General features: G+C 26.4%; 1 protein-coding gene across 5 annotated transcripts in view; it reads left to right on the top strand.

Annotated features, from left to right (window-relative positions):
* Positions 1 to 19386, top strand: part of LOC129972336 (two pore potassium channel protein sup-9-like) — an 88140-nt gene that overhangs the window by 8358 nt on the left and 60396 nt on the right. Inside the window, exon 1 of one of the 5 annotated variants that reach the window (XM_056086436.1) lies at positions 1518 to 2142. The exons of 3 other annotated variants lie outside the window; for them this stretch is intronic. In XM_056086436.1, coding sequence (XP_055942411.1) covers positions 1701 to 2142 — 442 coding nt within the window. In that variant the 5' untranslated portion in view covers positions 1518 to 1700. Of the gene's footprint in view, positions 1 to 1517; positions 2143 to 5210; positions 5800 to 19386 lie in introns of those variants that run through there. One more of the 5 variants, XM_056086437.1, reaches the window with a different exon arrangement.

Raw genomic sequence — 19386 nt, 5'->3', positions numbered from 1 at the left:
ATTCTTAAATATTAAATATAGAAATTCTAATATAAACCCTTAAATATTAAATATTTAAATTCTAATATAAACCCTTAAATATTAAATATTTAAATTCTAATATAAATTCTTAAATACTATATTAAAATAAATATTCAAATGACAAATTAAATATTTTAAATTCTTGGATACCTGAAACACTCCAGGTATTCTTAATTTTTCAACGAAGGAATTAATTTATATCTAATTTATAAAGCAAATTTTGCAACAAAAAATAAAAAAAAATCACACACAAAAAACAATTTAAAATAATAAATTTAAAAAATAAGTTAAAATAAAAACGATAAATTATTACATTATTCTTTTACTTCAAAGTTTCTGAGTATTAGATTTAAAATTGAAATTCGTGTTCTTAATTTTAAGTGCATGCTTTTTAAAACTCTCTTCAAAAAGGAATTTTTTGTTATCGCGTGTGTGTCATACATTGAAGACTAAACATGAAACGAAATGTTAAAAAAAAAAAAATAATAACTTCATTGATCTATAAGAATAAAATACTTTTAACCTGCTTAACAGGGACGTTCTAGCAGAATCCCAAAGAAAGGAAAATTCTGCACTGAATATGAGTCTTACGAATCCGAGAGGTAATTCAACGAACCATTATTCTGGAATCCGTTAATCTAAATGAATGTATTTTACTTGATGCTGGTAGAGGGCGTTAGCGCCGGCTCCGGAAATATGCCAACGCATTCAAAATAAAATCAAAGTGGCGTGCTGGAACAAATTTTCCTCTTCGTGTCCCTCACAGTTCTAGGTTTATGTGGTGTGGAATACAAACTTCGCCTGTCTGAGTAAATAGGAGAGAGTATTTTTAAAATAATATCTAAGGAGTGTGGATTATTTCTCATTTAAAGAAACTATGGAAAGGAAAAAAAAGGTCGCACTTTGGAATTTTTTTAGGTAATCAAGAAAACACGTGGGGAAAGCTTTTGGATTACTTGTTTGCTTTGCTATTGTTTGCTGAAAACTTTCTTAACTGAAGTGGCAACTAAGTAGTGATATTCTTAAAAAATAACATTGCATATTGGTTCATTTTAACCATACATAACTATAGATTTTTGGACTGTTAAAGACTGGTTGATATTTAATTAAAAATTGACTTCCGAAAAAAAGAGAGGTTATGCGTTTTATGAAAAATGTCAAACTTGTTCTATATGCATATTTTATATTTTTCTTTAATAATTTAAGACAGAATGTATTTTAGAAAAGCTGGTGTTACAAAAAAACTTTAACACATTATTTATAAAACCACTCTTAGATTCCGAAAGTTGAATGGAACTTTTTATAGTAAAAGAGCTGTTTCTGCTAATTAAAAAAATTATGTATATTTCTTAATGTGAAAAATTACAAGTCCAAAAAAAACCAAGTAGAATGTCATGAAAATCTAAATTTGATCATTCCTTATCATATTAAATTCAAGAAATCATAAATGTAGCAATCATTTCCATTTTGATTTAAACTGCAAATGAATCATTTATAGAATCTTTTGAAAATTTCCTCATGTCTTTATTATTATTTATTAGTTATTAATCGAAGAAAAATAAAATTCAAAGAATTCAGTATTATTAGACCATTACTATATTTAACGTTGAATAGAAGCATAGATTAGTTTAAAAAAATATTATGAATAAAATGTAGCTATTTCGTTATAACTATTCTTCATGAACGAAAATTTATTACTTGATGGAGGACCAAAAATGGCTGAAGGATCAAAACTAGCCAAATGTAGACGCTGTGTTCGAATATTTTTCACTTATTTATTTTCACACGTTGGACTTTGTGCTGCTGTAACAGGGTACGCTGTTCTTGGAGCTTTTACTTTCGAATCTTTGGAACAACCGTTTGAGATTAATCAAAGAAATACTATAATAAGGTTCAGAGACCGATGTCGGGAAGATTTATGGAACATAACAGACACTCTCAATGTGTTCTATGAAGAACAATGGAAGTTACTTGTAGAAAAGACATTGAGGCAATATGAATTGGATCTTATTCATGAAATCAAAAACGAAGGCTATGATGGCATGGCTTATGCGGAGGCGGAACTACAGTGGTCCTTCCCTGGGGCTTTGTTGTACTGCATTACGGTTATCACTACGATAGGTAAGAAAAAACATAAAAAAATGTCTTTGTGCATATTAATTTAGTTACATTGTGCTTATAGAAAAAATTTTGCTAAAAGGAATAAAATAAAATAGTATATTCATTGAATAATGTGTTTTAAATCATGGTTTATGAAAGGATAAAAAATAAAATATAAAAAATGTCAGACATTTTTTTTTATGAATACTTCTTTATTTGGAGCAGGACTTGTTGTAATCCTAAACTATATAATAGTTTTCCAAAGGCTATTTCATTTGATTTTTCCTTTTCTTTCTTTTTTTTAAAATTTTTGTTTTATGCTTAAATCATCGACAAAATATGTTACTTTTATTATGAATGCATTTAAATGAAACTATGTATATCTTAATTAAAATGTCTTCGAATAAATATGTCTATAGGTTTGAGAATAATTGATAATTTTTTCAGAAGATTAGTCTTTTGTAATTTTTACTCTTAATTCTAATATTTAAAGTGAACAATTCTTAAATGTAATTTTGATCCTTAAATGAGTTTTTTCTTTCCATTCTGTACTAGTATTTATTTTTTAACTAAAAAAGAATAGAAAATTTGCATAAAATAAATTTATTTATTTATTACATTGAAGAATCATGAAATAAATTTATTTATTTATTACACTGAGGATTCATAAAATAAATTTATTTATTTATTACATTGAATCTATTAGTCATGCTATTGAAAAATAGTCTGCAAACCCTAGGAAAGAATTAGCTCATTACAAAAAAAAAAAAAAAAAAAAAATTGCAGAAATAAGAATGAAATTTTCATCCACTAATTCAGCATTAATAAATGAGCATAAGTTATGCATTATCGTATTTCAATGAAAATTATTCATTTCAACATCATGCAATTTGATTGATACCAAAACATTACATTGAAATTTCAATCAACTCTTATTCTTTCATTTATATTTTTAATTATTATCTCTCTCTACCTTGTCTATAATAAAAAAAAGTTTATCTATTGCTCCATATCGCTCAGCTATTACAGATGTTTGTTTCATTTGATAAAAATGGAAGACTACTTTAAAAAATTTCAAATAGACCCAAAATGAGATTTCTATAATATTTTTGCATTATCACTTAAAATTAAATGATTTAAATATCTAATAAATTTAACAGACGTTATTTATATTTACAATGATGTTTCTGCATTATAAAGTGTAGTATTTTTTTCTTTTTTATAGCATTTATCTAATTTTCTTAATCAATGATATTGAATGGAATCTAAATTTAAATTTAGGAACTCCTTGCCTTTATTAATGCTATTTCGTAATTTAAGAAAAATTAAAACGATGATAATTATTTCTTTACAAATTTCAATGCATGCATTTTTGTTATAGATCTGAATTAGCAATGATTTTTTTTTTTTTAATTTCTGGATTTTCTACAGTAAATTTACTGTAGAAAAATTAGTTATGTTGAAAAATTACTTATAACTATTTAATATTTAATATCTGTGTACATGAAAGAATGAACTGAATGTTGGGATTTCTTTCGCTATTATTACATACAAATAAATTATCCGTTCTGGTGATATGTAGAAAGTTTGATGAAATTCAAAATCTTCCTTTATCAAATTTTATACTCACTATATTAAATTAGGAATGACCATTTCTCAAGATGATATATATTCGGATGACTTATTTTAATTTCAAAATCTACTCTTTTAAAATGAGTTTTCTATAATAATTACATTATTTGAATGAATCTGGAGAAATTATTGTTTTTAAATATAATTTTTATTTATTTCTGAAATAAGGAACTGGTATCATAGCGTTCCATCTTTCCTTTTTTTCTCAAAATTAAAATTTTTTATATTTTGAACATGTAGATTTTCTTGATGTTATTTGTTTAATGTGCTCGCCTTTGATAAGTAAAATTTGAATAGTAATTAACCCCCATTCATAAATAAATCATGTATTTCAATCTTAACTTAAGGAAATGATCAAAAGAATTGTTCCAGAGATTTAATATTACGAAATTTTTGCAATTCTTCTTTTCATATAGAAATAAGTTTCTGAAACTGTATTCTTATATCACTATTTCATTTTGATAAAATTATTTACATATAATTTTTTTTATCTGAAGAAAATTAACTTCAGAAGTATGGTAATACTTAGATGACAAGACAAGCTTGTTCCGTAAGTTCAACATTTTAATCGATGAATTTCTAAAGCGAATTATGGAAGTAAAGGAAGTTGATGGTAGAGGGCGTTAGCGGGGCACCCGGTAACATGCCAAAGCATTCAAAATAAAATCTAAGTGGCGCGTGCTACGAACTAATCTTCCCTTTCACATCCCTCGCGGTTCTAGGTTTATGGCGGTAAGAAATATTACAAACGTTCCCTGTCTGCGTTAATTGGAGAAAGTATTTTTAAAGTAATATTTGCGGCTGCTGTGGAATATTCCTTTAATTAAAAGAAATTTCAGAAGAGGAAGTCATTTGTACCTCAGCCTCTCTTATTTTTTTTAATAATAGAAAGACCACGTGGAGACAAATTATGGATTCTTTATTTCTTTTTCTGTATGTAGTTTCAAGTTTTTCTCTTGTGAGCGTCTATTAAAACAGTGGCATTTTTAAATATTATTCGTATCCAATACGAATACAGTAATGAAACTAGTTTTTGCTGTTATTTAAGTAGATTAACGTATATCCCTTATCGTATGCGTGCTAATATACTACAAAATAATTTGTTGAATTTAGTTTATTTAACTTCAAAAATGATAGAAAAAGAGGGGTATGTTTTTAAAAAATGTCAATTGAAAAGCAATGAAAAATTTTCAGATATGTAAGAATGTAATGCTATAATCAGTTCTTGAAATTGCTTATAGTTAGTCTATAAATTCTAAAATGTGTGCAGAATTTATTAGAAATATAACTGAAGGAATTCTAAAAATTAGTGCTTTTCTGTTATGAAATTATATCGATTCTTAAAAATGTATGGGAAACTTTTCATCATATGCTTTATTTAAAAATACGTTTTAATTTTATTTCTTATAAAATTATATTAATTTAATATTGATGTTGAAAATAATAATGCAATTCAGAGTTTAATTTGTGCATATAAAAATTGTCATATATTAATGAACTGTGAGTGAAAACCAAAGTTAAATAATCTGTAGTATCAGAACATAACAGTTTTGGAAATTTTAAAGTTTAAAAAACGGCAGGATTATATAAATAAAATGATGTAATAATCTGCTTCGCAATTCTAAGCAAAAATGGCAGAAACGGACAACACGTCGAAAAGGGCAAAATGTAAACGCCTTGTTCGAAAATTTTTCACGCATCTGTTTTCTCACGTTGGATTGTGTGCGGCTGTAACTGGTTATGCTATTTTGGGTGCCCTTACTTTTGAATCGCTTGAACAACCATTCGAAATCAATCAAAGATTTTCCATACAAGGCTTCCGACAACGATGCCGTGATGAACTGTGGAATATGACAAACTCCTTGCCTGTTATTTATGAAGAAAATTGGACGTATCTTGTAGAAATGAGACTGAGGCAGTTTGAACTGGACCTTATCCATGCGATAAAAAATGAAGGTTACGATGGAACGACTTACGCAGAACCTGAACTGCAGTGGTCTTTTCCTGGAGCTCTTTTGTACAGCATCACGGTCATTACTACGATAGGTAAGCAAAGGCATGTAAAAAAAAAACATGTTATTAAAGTTAACATGGATAATTAACTTAAGAAAATTGATATTGCACGTCTAACTGAAAAAAAAATCACATAGCTTAATGGTTGTCTTGATCTGAATAGAAATTTTGCAAAAGAGATGCTTATTCATCCAATCGTAAGATTTTTCTTTTTAAATATGTTAGGTTAAATTTGGTTAAGTAATTACTAAAATAAACAATAATTTTGTATGAGAAAAACTAATTGAATTCACATATTTATAAATTACTGAGTTTGTGTAAAAACGTGAAGAAATTTATAAATGTTTAGGGAAATAATTCCAAATCTCATTTAGGGTTTTATTTTATTTTGTAATCTCGTTGATAGTCTTCTTTTTATATATATATAATTATTCTCGTAAATTCAAATTTTATGACAAATGCATTTTTCATAATGAATTTATAAATAATACTTTGTTTACATATCTTTTGCCGACGCAAACAAAATAAATCGACTTTTTAATGTGTTTAAATTTAAAAGCTAGTCAAATTCAACTAATATATGCTCCATATTTTTGTACGTTGTTTCTAGGCCGTCACCTTTCCTTTATTCTATCTTTTACATAGAATTAAAATTAAATTCAAGTATGCCTTTAATTTGGAAATGATGCAATAAATTAATGACGATGTCCCTAATTGCCAGATTTGAAAAGCTCGCTTCTGCATATTTGTTTTAAATGCAGGATGTTTTAAGTGAGATTTCTGTTTTAAATTCCGAAATCAGTTTTTAATGTTTGTATTTGGGTAAGATAGAAGGAAAATAAAGTATTATATTCTTAACGAAATTTTTTTCTGTATATCAGAAATCTAATTTTACAGTTTCCGGTATACAGAAATATGTATAGCTTCTTAGAAAATATTGATTATTACGTATTTAAAGATTAAATTAACTATAATAGATGCTATTCTTATGTAAAAAATCTCTAAAAATTCTTATCTGAAGCATTAGTCAATTTAAACATTTTTAGCGAAATCATTAAATTTGCATTCATGCATTTGCTCTTAGTCAGGGTCACATGAAGAAATATATGTGTCCTAATTACAGTTTCCATGCATGTGTAATTTTCAAAGCACTCTCTTTTTCATTTTTGAATTTTCATATCCTTAAATTTGAAATTAATTTGCAATTAATTATTCCGTATCCGATCTTCTGTATTTTATATATATATATATATATATCCTTTCTCGGAATAGTTTAATTCGTGGCTCTATAATTACATTTTAGCACTAAAGATGTCATGTTTTAAACATTACATCTTCGTTTAATATTGTAGCATTAAAATAATTTTCAAGAAATGTTTCCATCTTTTCTTCAGCATAAATATTTTTCTTAAAATTAGCAACATTTTAAAATCTGACTGTCATTTGTATTCTTTAAACAATATTTTTATATTTCACGTGTTATCCCACTGATTTTGTTGAGAGTTGTAATCTTATTACACTGTTGTTCTCATTTGTATTAACGTAACATAAACGCAATGTTTATCGAAGAAAATATAATGCTGACGTTTGCTGTAGAAAAATAACCAGAGTTTTACTACATTTATAAAATAATATTCTATGTTTTTCACACATAAAGAGTAAATTGTAACCACTGTGTCTTGCAATATTCATAGAACAAAACTTAAATTAATGATGTGTAATATTTGATAAGTGAAATTCCAATATGTAAGCCGATTCCATGGTATATTTCAGAAAACTGAAATGAAAAAAAATATTTTTTAAATAATAAATTAAGAATATATATATATATATTTATAAAAAGATAACTGTTCTCTTCCTGTTACAATAGCGATCTAAATTATTTTTAATGATATGAAAATTACTTTTAATAGGGGCTCTGATCACCTTAATTAACTTCCTTTACATAACAATATTTTTACTTTTGAAATTCAATTATAAAAATGATGAAAAATAGCTATATAAGAGTATTCTTGATGAAAATTCTATATAAGAGTACTCTTATATAGAAAGAGTACTCTTATTTTTTTAATCGTTTGGTAAAATTAATCTTTAAATTATAGGCAAATATTTGTTAAAATTTGTTTTGATACAATTAAAAACATTATATATTTTTTAAACAATTTGTAACGAATTTTGTTGTATTAATAATAGTTAATATTCTTTAAAAAGTATTTTATGTTCCATTGTTTCATATTTCTTTTATGAAGTCATTTTCTTACATTTTCCAAAAGATTTGTAACGTACTTCTCTCTCATGCGATCCTTTTAACATAATATTTTTAAAAAATCATAATTAATTCTACTTTTTAATTGCGTTACAAAACTTGATTTGCAGAAAAGATACATTTACAGGCATATTGAGGAAATCTATTTATATAAAACGCTAATGTATGTGGCAGAGAAATAGCGCTGATTACTTACTTTAGAATGGCAACATTCAAATATCAACAAACCATCATATAAATTTCAGACTGTTTCATTAATGGAGCTGCAAAGTATTAATAGAAATATTCTGGAGATGTTTCGCCATCTCATCGAAAAGTGCATTAAAAAAAAAAAAAAAAAAAAAAAAACATTTGATGGACAAACTTTATAAGCCAATCATATACGTTATCCAGATAATAAAAAGTATTAAAACAATATCTCAGAGAGATGTTTTGAAAATGCTGACTATTCCTTATAGAAAAGTGCACTGACTTATTGAGATTAAAAGAAAATTTAAAACTCAAAAGTAGACTAATAAAAACCTTTTCTTTTTCTTAAATATGGTTAAAAAAATAAGACATAGTTTAAATACGTTTGTTTAAAATATAAGTGTATTTTAAACTAATTTTGCATATTGTTACAATGCTGCTGAAGAATTGTGAAATATTAAGATTCATTCATTAATTTCTTTAAAAAATATATTTCAACAGTATCATTATTTTATTAATAGTAGGTAAAAATGCGATGTAGGTTTCTAGAAATAGTACCTGGTTCAACTGTTCGAATAATATCAGCACGAATTAAGTTCGATTTTAATTGGAGAAAAATAATCACATTCTTTTTTTTTTTTTTTACTTTTTTTTTACTCAAGTTTATTTTCGCTCAATAAATTTTCTTTCTTTTTCTCTTTAATAACAATAAAAGCAACCGAAATATAGCATATTAAATATAATCATAGGTATAAGTTTAGAGAATAAGTTCAAACATTTTTAACGATTTAATTTTATGTTCAAACGCTTAAATGTTTTTCACGACAGAAAATAATTCCTTAATAATGCATTCTGCTTTGATTTTTTTTAGTCTTAGAAGAGAAAAAAAACTACTTTTGTGATAATGTATTAATGCGTTGGAAAAAAGAGTCCATGTACGCATACGCCTGAATTAAATTTTTGTAACTTTTCAGCTTTTAACTAAAAATTTTTAATTAATTAATTTCTGTTTATTGCCGTCTATCGAGAATAGCGAAATTTAGATTTAATTAAAGGGCTTTGCATTAATGTATGTTACTTTTCTAGTGAATTACAAAATAGTCAAGATAGAGATTTTGTAAAATTTATGTCTTGTTTTGGTTTTGCAAGAAAAAGTCGTACTTAATCATTTTTTTTTTTTTTTTGCAATTTTTTAACCATGTCGAAATTTGAATAACTGATTAATATTAAAAGACTAGCTTAGAACAAAACAAAGGAAAAAGATATAAAAAATTCGATATTTTGTTAAAAAGATTTTCTAAAATTAAAGCTAAAAAATGTAAAATAAATAAGAATTAATTTTACGATTATATTTTTTTTAAAAATAATTTTAAAATTTGGATAATAGTTTAAAAAATCATTTGTACTAATGTACATTTCTCTTTCAAAAAGTGATATTTTGTGTTTTATAAAGCTCTTGAAAAAACATTATCCATCGGAAAAAATGTGAATCCATTTCAATTTGAAATCTCACAATTATTAATAAGGGAAGTTACAATTTTCCTTATTAATAGGAAAAAAAAATTTGAGGACCATGGGAAAATCTTTTGTGTGGCATTTTCCCCCTCATTTTTTTCAGTTTGTATTTCAGAAGTGAATAAAAAATACAATATATACTCTTTATATTGCGAAAAATAGAACAAAATTATTGCATTTTTATTTATTTATTTATTTTGTCATTAATTTTACAAGAAGAAGCAGTTAAAATCTTCTTAGACAGATTATATTTTAATATTTTCAAAAATTAATAGAATATATTTGACATTAAGTGAAATCTGCAATGGGTACTTTTTTCCATAAAAAAAGTACAAGCATTGAATTTTTATAGATTTTAATAAAAAATATTAAATTTTAAATGTAAAAACAAATTTGTTTTTAACTCATACTCATACTTAACTCATACTTTTTAATTCATATCTTTTTCTTCCTTGCTATATTCTATTTGAAAAGGTATATCATTCTTCCTGCAGAAATTATTATTTAGTAATAACATTTCCGATTTACATACGTGATTAATGACGTATTTGGAGCAAATTCATTAATTACAATTAAATTTTTATGCGAACAAAATATAGAATTAACTGCATAGTCTGTTCCTAAACATGTGCAATAGGTCTGAATAAGCTGTTTTATTTCATTAATGTTTTTTTTTACAGCAAGTCAATGTTATTAACTTATTATGTTATTTACAGCAAGTTTCATTAATGTTATTTTATTTATTTTTACAAGTATATTTCTGTTACTGTAAAAAAATTAGAATTCGAAAAGGCATATTCTTCCCGCTCTATTCTATCCAGTCTTGATGAAAAACAGTATAAAGTATGTTTCGTTATTTTATCTTCGATATTATTATTCTTGGTATTTCACAATTACTTTTTTCTCCATTGAATCGCCATTGTAATTCAAGGGCTCTATTATTTAAAATTCATTTTTCTGTAATATCGAGTCTAATAATGATGTTATTTAGTTGAAAGAAATTTCAATTTTTTTCCAAAAATAAACAACGTAATTTTTTTTTTATTTTTAAATTTATTTCCGTATTCTTAATTTAAATGTATTATATTTAAATGTTAAATTCTTAATTTAAATGTATTCTTAATTAAATGTTAGCGTATTCTTAATAAAATTTATCTTTAATTAAAATGTTTATTAAATATTTCAACACAGAAAATAAGGTGTTGATTCTTTAATTTCTTTTTTTTTTAATTTCATCATCATTTAATTTAATTTAATTCAAACATCGAATAAATGCTTCATTGAAAACTAATGATGGAAACAAAATTGATTATAAAAGTGTTTTTAAAACAAATATTTGAAAAGACTTGGTAATAAATAATTTTTGATAGATTAAAGTATTTCTTTCTGACTTTGCAAATCGATTCTATTAAAAATCGTTTTATAGCAATGATGATATGATGTTTTATAGCAATGATAATATGACGTTTTATAGCAAATATGATTTTGCAAATCGTTTAGTCATTAGGACATCTTTGAAAAGTTTTTAAATCAAATATTCTTAAAACTGCAGTAGTTTCAGTTTTAAATCAGAATTCCAAAACTTATTATTTGCTCAGTTTGAAACGTTTTTAAATGCTTCGCTTGAAAAAATATTCTCGTAACATTGCAATACAGTTAAATTTTATTTTAAATCAGCAGCGAGAATATTCGATGTTAAACAAAAGCTGTAGATCAAAATAAAATTAACTTTTGATTTATTCCAGTGAGCTGGATAATTTAATATGCAGAATGCATACGACTCGGTACATGTATGAAATCGATTTCCAGCTGCTTTGATAAGGAATAACTTCCTGGTCTAAGCAGTTAAAACAATTTTATATTCTTAGTGCATTTGTGACAGTCATTTGCGCCACATAAACCTGCTAAGCAAAAATTTTCATTACCAAAGCAAAGCACTATTAACTAAAAAGAAACAAAATGTGTTTTTGATATTATGAAATAGACTGGTCCTATGCGTTAAAAGTAATATTGTGCTTGGAATTTAAATTATCTAAAAAGAATAAACTAAATTGGCACTAATTGTAACTACTAGTTTGGTCATAGTTAACTATTATGACTTATCATATCTTAATTGGTCATAATTTGACTGCGCTTTTAAAAAAAAATTTAAAAAAATTCTTTCGTATAATTAATTCAGGGGACTTTCGTATAATTATTTTCAGGGGACTACTATATCCAGAATTAATGTGACTATCATATAACTGCAGAATATTGATAGTAACTACAAACATATTTCTAATTTCAACAATGCATAAGTGTTAGGCAGTGAAAATGTTCGTTCTTAACCTACTTTCTTTCACGGTCTTGCATTCTGAAGTACGCAGTAGATTTATAAAACGGATCATCAAAGTAAACTAAGCTGAGAGGTGTCTTCCTTTCTTGTTGGACAAAGTGGCATCACGGACTCCAGCTTTAAACACTGCTAATTACTATGATTTTCCTCCTGGAAAATTTACTTCGTCTGTCTAGAAGGTCATAAATTCATAGCTGTTTTAAATAATTTAAAAGAGTGTACTTATACAACATTCAGGCTAAAGGCTTTTAATTTTAAGCTTCTTTAAACTCAAAACTTCTCATGAAAGCTCTGAAATACTATACTTAAAAGCATATCCTCGAAAAGAATTAAATTTTTGACATTACTGTATTCATATGCATGCATAAGCACAATTTTGTTTTTGTTTGAATGTGTCTTCAGAATTTTTGCTTTTCGTATTACAATAATTTTTATTATCTTACTTAGAATCCAGATCTACCAAACTATGACAGAATAATTCGTATCTCGAATTTTAATGAAATATATAAGAACCTTTCTGTCCCATATAATAGTAGCAAGTGCATATTTAAACGGGAATTACTTGCGAATGCAACTTAAACCTTGCAACTACGAAGCCTTCTATAAAAAATCAATGTTCCATGGCTTCTATATTTGTTTTGATACGTCTTTCAGTTTTCAGATTAACCTAATGATTACTATTCTGTTTTCAGTTGAATACCAATCCATAATAAAAGTAAGATGGAAAAAAAAGATTTTTTTTTCCGAAGCAAAGATTGAATTGCGACTGACTAATTTTGATGCATAAAAAAAATGAAAGTTTGCAGAAAGGAGCAATTACGTTCGCTGCAAAATAATTTAAGTGCTACAGAATGATAACATCAAGAATTTGGAAGCGTGGTATTAAAATAATTGTCAAACTTAATCTTATGCTGATGTTGATACTTTGAAAAAAAAATTGTGCAAATGCAAATATTATGGGGAAACACTTAAACATACTCCTCTTAACAGAAGAGTAACAAATTTGAAAAAAAAGAAAAATCCATAAAACTAATTTCAATCACTATCAAGCGTCATTTTTTTACAGAAAATAATAAGGAAGCAAAGCTTAATTCGCATCCAAGGGATTCTAAGGTTTTAACTATCTACATGTTTAAAATGCAGTAACGAAATTATTGACAAATCCAGAAGTCCCCTGAAAAATCAAAATAAAAAATAGGTGCAATATTTTTAATTTATTGTTTAATTCAGGCTAGGTTTTTATAAGAAATGTCACGTTCTTGTAATCGTTCTTATTTGTTTAAAAATTACAATTTTTCCGCATTACTTTCTTTTCTATGATTATTCCCATCTCATTTTTGAAACTAAAAGCATTAAATATTAAAATGATTATCGATTATCTAACAAAGAGTTAGGATTTATTGCGGATGCTGTAAACATCTGGAATTAGCTCTCTGATATCTTTTACCACTTATATCTTGTGACTTTCATTTCAGAAATGTTGAAATACAAATACTATATCAGACTTTTACTCACCCGCCTGCGACTCAACCATCAAGGCTATAGAGCTAACAGTAATCTTTCACCCTTGCGAATTTTTTAAAGTTGCAATTACGTTTTTTATATAATTTACATATTTTCCGAAGAGTTTGATATTTTGTGCTTACTTTTTCTCTGCGAGTTTCGATGATCAGCGAAAATTGGGGGTGGGGTGGGATTAAAACGTGAGAAGAATGCAGAAAAAGGAGATAAAATGCAAGAGAAACGCAGATTGGGGGTGATCGTTCGGAAACCAGTGAGGTTCACTGCCCACAGGACTAATTGATTCATTTGAAGACAAAAAGCAACCTTTTCTCCTTTTGAATTTTGAGAAATAAAAGCTGCAATTTGATCAGCAATCTTTTTTTTTTAATTCACTTCCATCCAAAGTTCACCTTCGTTCTCTAAGTGTTTTCCTTTCTTCTTTATTTTTCTTTATATGTTTTCTCTCATTAGCTGCTTATGAATCCCGATTTCACTTCTTTTTTGACTAGTCAGAAATATATTTGGTTAAATAAATATTCATTTCCCTTTATTAAAGGTCTTCTCCGAAAAAAAAAAATGGTTCATATATAATTTTCTGAAATATTATTCAGAGAAAGAGGAATCAATTATCATTAATTATTAAATATAGAAAACGGTGAATATTATAGTTTTTTTTTTTTTTTGAAAAAATTGAATTTTCACAGCTTTAACTGACTGAAAAATTGAACACAAAAAATACGCGTCACCATATGCCATTTTTGAATACTGTTCAAAAGTCTCCAAGCAGGAAAATCCATATTAGAAATAAGTTTAGAATAGGTTAAGAATAAGTTAGAAATAAGTTCAAATTTATTCTAAATGTAATTGGTTATATGACTCAATTGTAAAGAGCACTTTCATTTCCCATGTTTACTTTGCGACGGAGATGACGTACATATGTACTATTAATGGTGCGAATTATTTACATCATTCTCCTGCAAATTTAAAAAATAACTCGGAAATTCTTTAAAATTTTTTTAAGAAATGATAAGATATAGCGATGTTTCGTAACAGCGAAGTTCATATCTAGTTCCCGAATTTAAAAATCTAGTCTTTTATCAGTATAGTAGCATTTTTTAAAAAATTCAATTTTTGATAAATATTTTTAGCAGCCCTATTAATTTCTAAAATAACGAGCTACCACTGTGTTACTCACCGTTTAGTGAATAACAGGCTGTAAAAGAGGCTCAATGCTTGATATAAGAAATATTAAATGCATGCATTAATCTCTGTCCTCCCCTTGTTTCTTTTACACTAGCTTAGTAATACTAACTCGAATTAATCACTAAAGGAATTTGCAGAAAATTCATTTGTTGTGCTTTTTATTTATTACAGATCTTAAATTGCATAGTTTTGAAATGATCAGAAACATTGAACCTCCATTCAGTTTGGGATAAAAGTTTATTCATTTATTTTGAAAATATCCTCTGTAGTCGTGTTCTCTATCGAGTTTCTCTCTACGAAGAAATATGAACAGTTGCCAATGAATCATACTCTGCATTATATATAAACTTTTAGATGAAATACTTCTGTGTCTTTTACCGCAGGTATTTTGTCGGTTTCATTTAAATATTTTGGAAAAATAAACATTATATGAGACTTGTATTAAATGCTCATTATATGAGCATTTAAACATAATATGAGACTTGTATTAAATTTCCTTTAGTTAGAGATGCATCGTTGTGTCATATGTCTTACGATCTCATTAATCATTTATTTCGCTTGTAATATCTGGAAAATATTAACTGGCATCTATCATTAAGAAAAATATTTGAAACGAATTATTTGTATATAAAATATTTGAATTTATTGAAGATTTTTATTAAATTATAAATAATAATAATAATATGATTTTAACAATATTTAATAATAATGAAATTTAAGATTAAACGCAGATCAGCCGCTTTGATCAGCCTTTAATAATAATAATAATATTTTATTGACTTAATAAATAATAATAATAAAATAATTATAAAAATAGTATATTCATATTTACAATTGTTGCTGTGTAATACTAGAGTTTATCTAGTTAGCTTTGTCATTAGCACTATCCCCATCTAGTTATATTTTCGTATTACCTAAAAGCAAATCTGCTTGAAATATTTTTACATATTTTGTTATTTGAATGTCATTGAAAAAACTCAATATTTCCTTTACCATGAACAATAATAAAAGTCCTCTAAAATCCCTTAAATAGGCTTGAAGCGCAAACTCGATTCTTTATTATGTATATGTTATGTTTTACTTTCTCTTATAAGAAAAAGAAAAATTGAATCCACCAAAATTTAGATATCGGATATTTTAATAAATATCGATAGATTTCTCTTTGTCTGTGAATATCACAACTCAAAACCGCAACAAGCTATACAAATGAAATTTGGTATATAATCTCTACAATACAACGAAGCTGAAATCTCTCAATGGGAAGTTTATCAAATCGTCCGTCCGTGCATCTGAAAGTGGTTGATTAAAACCACAATCAGTTATATGATGAAATGAAGCACATGATTTTTATCGCTAAAAATGTAAGTTTTTTTTTTAATTAAACTTTAAACCAAATTCTCCACGACATAGACTGTCCGTTTGTATGTTCGTGTGTTTATAAGTCCCATAGTTAAAAATTAATGGAAGCCAGCTAAATAAAATTTGATATGTGTTTTTGGTATTACATTGCAAAGCTTTATCAATTTTTAGATAAAATCGTTTAAGGGAAGATATCCAAAACTTATAATGGACTCTTTTTACTAAACAGTGTCTCTAAGAAGAAGTATACAAGAAAATCAGTAATATAAAGTTCTAATTAATTTATTCCTTACCCTTTTCTTTACTTTCTCGTATATGAACTATAGAAAAAATATTGTAACTGACCAAAAAAATTTGAGCTCGAAATTTTGACGAATCTCCACGTTTCGGAACTCTCCAATTCAGAAAACGCATTTTTGGTATTATTTGTCTGTCTGTCCACCTGTCTATATATGAACCGCGATAACTTAAAAACACTCTGAGCTAGATGAATAGAATTTAGTGTATGAATTTTGGACCAAATTTGTAGAATTCTATCAATTTTTGAACGAAATCCATTCAAAGGAAGTGTGTCCATCTGGTTGTTTAAAAGTACAAAATCTATAAATGTATGATAAGCACAAGATGTTACGAATTTGATAGATAAAATTTGGCACACATTTAAAATGTAAACTCTTATCAAACGTTTGACCATTTATTGTTCTGTACTTTCGCATGCACGTAGATAAAATAACTCGTAAACGTAATAACTGAAATGATTGAAGTGGTCTTACGACCTTAATTGTAGTTTCATATCAATTTTTTGTTTCAATAAATCGAAAAAAGGCGTCTAAAATACATATTCTCATGATAGATCCATTAAAAATGCAACATCCATGCCAAAGATTTATATTTCATAATTATTGTTGGTCAGTTCTGTTCAAGGTATTTCCGGTCTTAACCAAAGTTCACAATTTTATGCGGTGAAAAGGGAATAAGACTTTTATTATATAGTATGCGAGAAAGTTTCAGGGTGACCATTTCCACTGTATACTTTCTTTCTTTTTTAACTTTTCCTGTTATTTTATAAAGAATATTCGTTGATGTAATAATTTAAAGCAATAGAAAAAAAACTACAATGGCGTGAGTTCAGAGAAGCGAAAAAGTACTCATTATCATTTCATGGAAATACATGAAAAGTAATTGTTCTACGACAAACCTCTTGTATGCCATATCAGTAAAAGTCTGTGAAAGTGAGCGGGCTCTGCATAATTCTGAACGTTATCATTTATGTTCGGAAGTTCTTATCAAAACAAGTTTGTCATTTTCGGGTAAAATTTGATGCAACATTTCTGAGAAGTGATATGACCTCTATAATAGCAGAAATAAAGATAAATTAAAATGCAATAACTTTTTACAACTCTTTCCTTTATGATTTGTGATTGAAATGTCGTCAGATGTGTGACCAAGATATTAACACGAAACAGTATAAATAATTAGATTATAATTTAAACAAAATGTTCGTTTTCCGCCAATTTTAACAGTGTACATGAAAATGCATTTCATAATAATGACATAATAATGTTGACATAGTGAATAAAAAAATAAAAATAAATGTAACATTTAAAAACTATAGTATAATCTGTATAATATTTTTAAACTTTCAAAAGAATTCAATAAATACTTACAGTTTCCTATTAATAATGTATTTCACTTTTTAAAAGTTCTTTAGTACGTCTTTCAACGAACCGCAACATAATGACGTCTTATCGAGTCTTAATTCTTCACACGATATCTTGTAACTTTTAACGAACAATTCTTGCATATATATATATATATATATAATTCTGATCCAATTTTATATTTAGATAAGATTTTGCTTTTTCAGTTTATCTAAGTAGGTGTCTTTCTTGAAAAAACGTGATTTTACACAATTTTTTTTATAAATGATTATTGAAATAAGTATATTCAAATCCCCCTTCGAAATGTGCATAGTGCATTATAGTGGTCAAAATAACGGAATGATGCGTGTGTTGTGGGTCCTCGATTCGATTCGCGCTTTTTTGCTTTAATTTTTTACTTATGTATTTATGTTTAATATTTTTGCTTTTTAAGTTTGTCTCTATATGCGCCTTTCCTGATAAAACAAACATTTTTATAATTAATTATTAGGGTCTTTTTCTAACTGCTGTCAATGTCATATAGTGCATCTCGGAGCCGATTTCACCATGGTTAAACTGAATGTAAGTTCAAAAATGTAGTTAATGATAGATAAACTGTAAAATGAAAACTCTAATATCGCTGATTGTTTCAAAAAACGTGTTAAACTAAATGCATTCATGATTTTTTTTTATTTAAATGACAAGTTCACATGTAGGTGATATTGAAAAATATCCATATATATTCAGTTTGAAATTCGTATCTGAATATTTTCTCCAAAAAAACACGATCGATTTTACAAAAATAAATAAATAAATAAAAATGTTTGATAAAATTCTGTTTTTTAAGATGTTTTTTTACTTAAATAGGGCAATGTAATGACATAATTATACATATTAATTAGATTTAATGATAATTTCAGTACATATTTCTCTATTATTAGAATTTCAAAAAATTTTAATAAAACATAGGATATTACAAATTCCTATTTTTTTTTTCAAATAATTGAACATAACGTGATGACGGAAGCATTTTTTAGTGCAATGTTCGAATCTGAATTTTAATCACATAGCAATACTAATTATTGAATAAATTGCAATAATTTAGAAAATTTTATTGAAATAAATATTAGTTAGAACTATTTTATTGTAGTAATCTTTTCGCACTTTTTTCTTTTATTTTTGAGAATTTTGCTGGGAAGCACCCACATTTTAATTTTGTTTTGAAAAATGTTCTGTTAATTTCTACTACTGTAACGTTTGATTTTAGATTCTGACCAAATCATCCTAAATTTAATTTGTATTCTTAAAATTTTTCACCTAGGTTTATCGATGAATCATCGAATGCATGGACAATATTTTCTAAAATACAATACTAAAACGAATACTGATATACATTGCATCCTAGAACTTCGCTTGGTTCTCTTGCGAAATATTAAAATTGCTTCTTACAGTAGTTTTTTACCTTTGTAATATCGATTTTGGTTCTGCATTACTTTTGAAGCAGCCAGTTGGATTTAAAAACATGTAATAAACTTTTTATTTCCTCATATATGTAGTATAGAGAAAGTAAATTTGAACTCGAGATTTTGAAGAGTCTCCACGTTTTAGAT

The sequence above is a fragment of the Argiope bruennichi genome, chromosome 6, assembly GCF_947563725.1.
Source record: "Argiope bruennichi chromosome 6, qqArgBrue1.1, whole genome shotgun sequence".
Taxonomy (NCBI): domain Eukaryota; kingdom Metazoa; phylum Arthropoda; class Arachnida; order Araneae; family Araneidae; genus Argiope; species Argiope bruennichi.
Note: the sequence above shows the minus strand (reverse complement) of the source record. Positions and strands in the feature narration are given on the sequence as shown.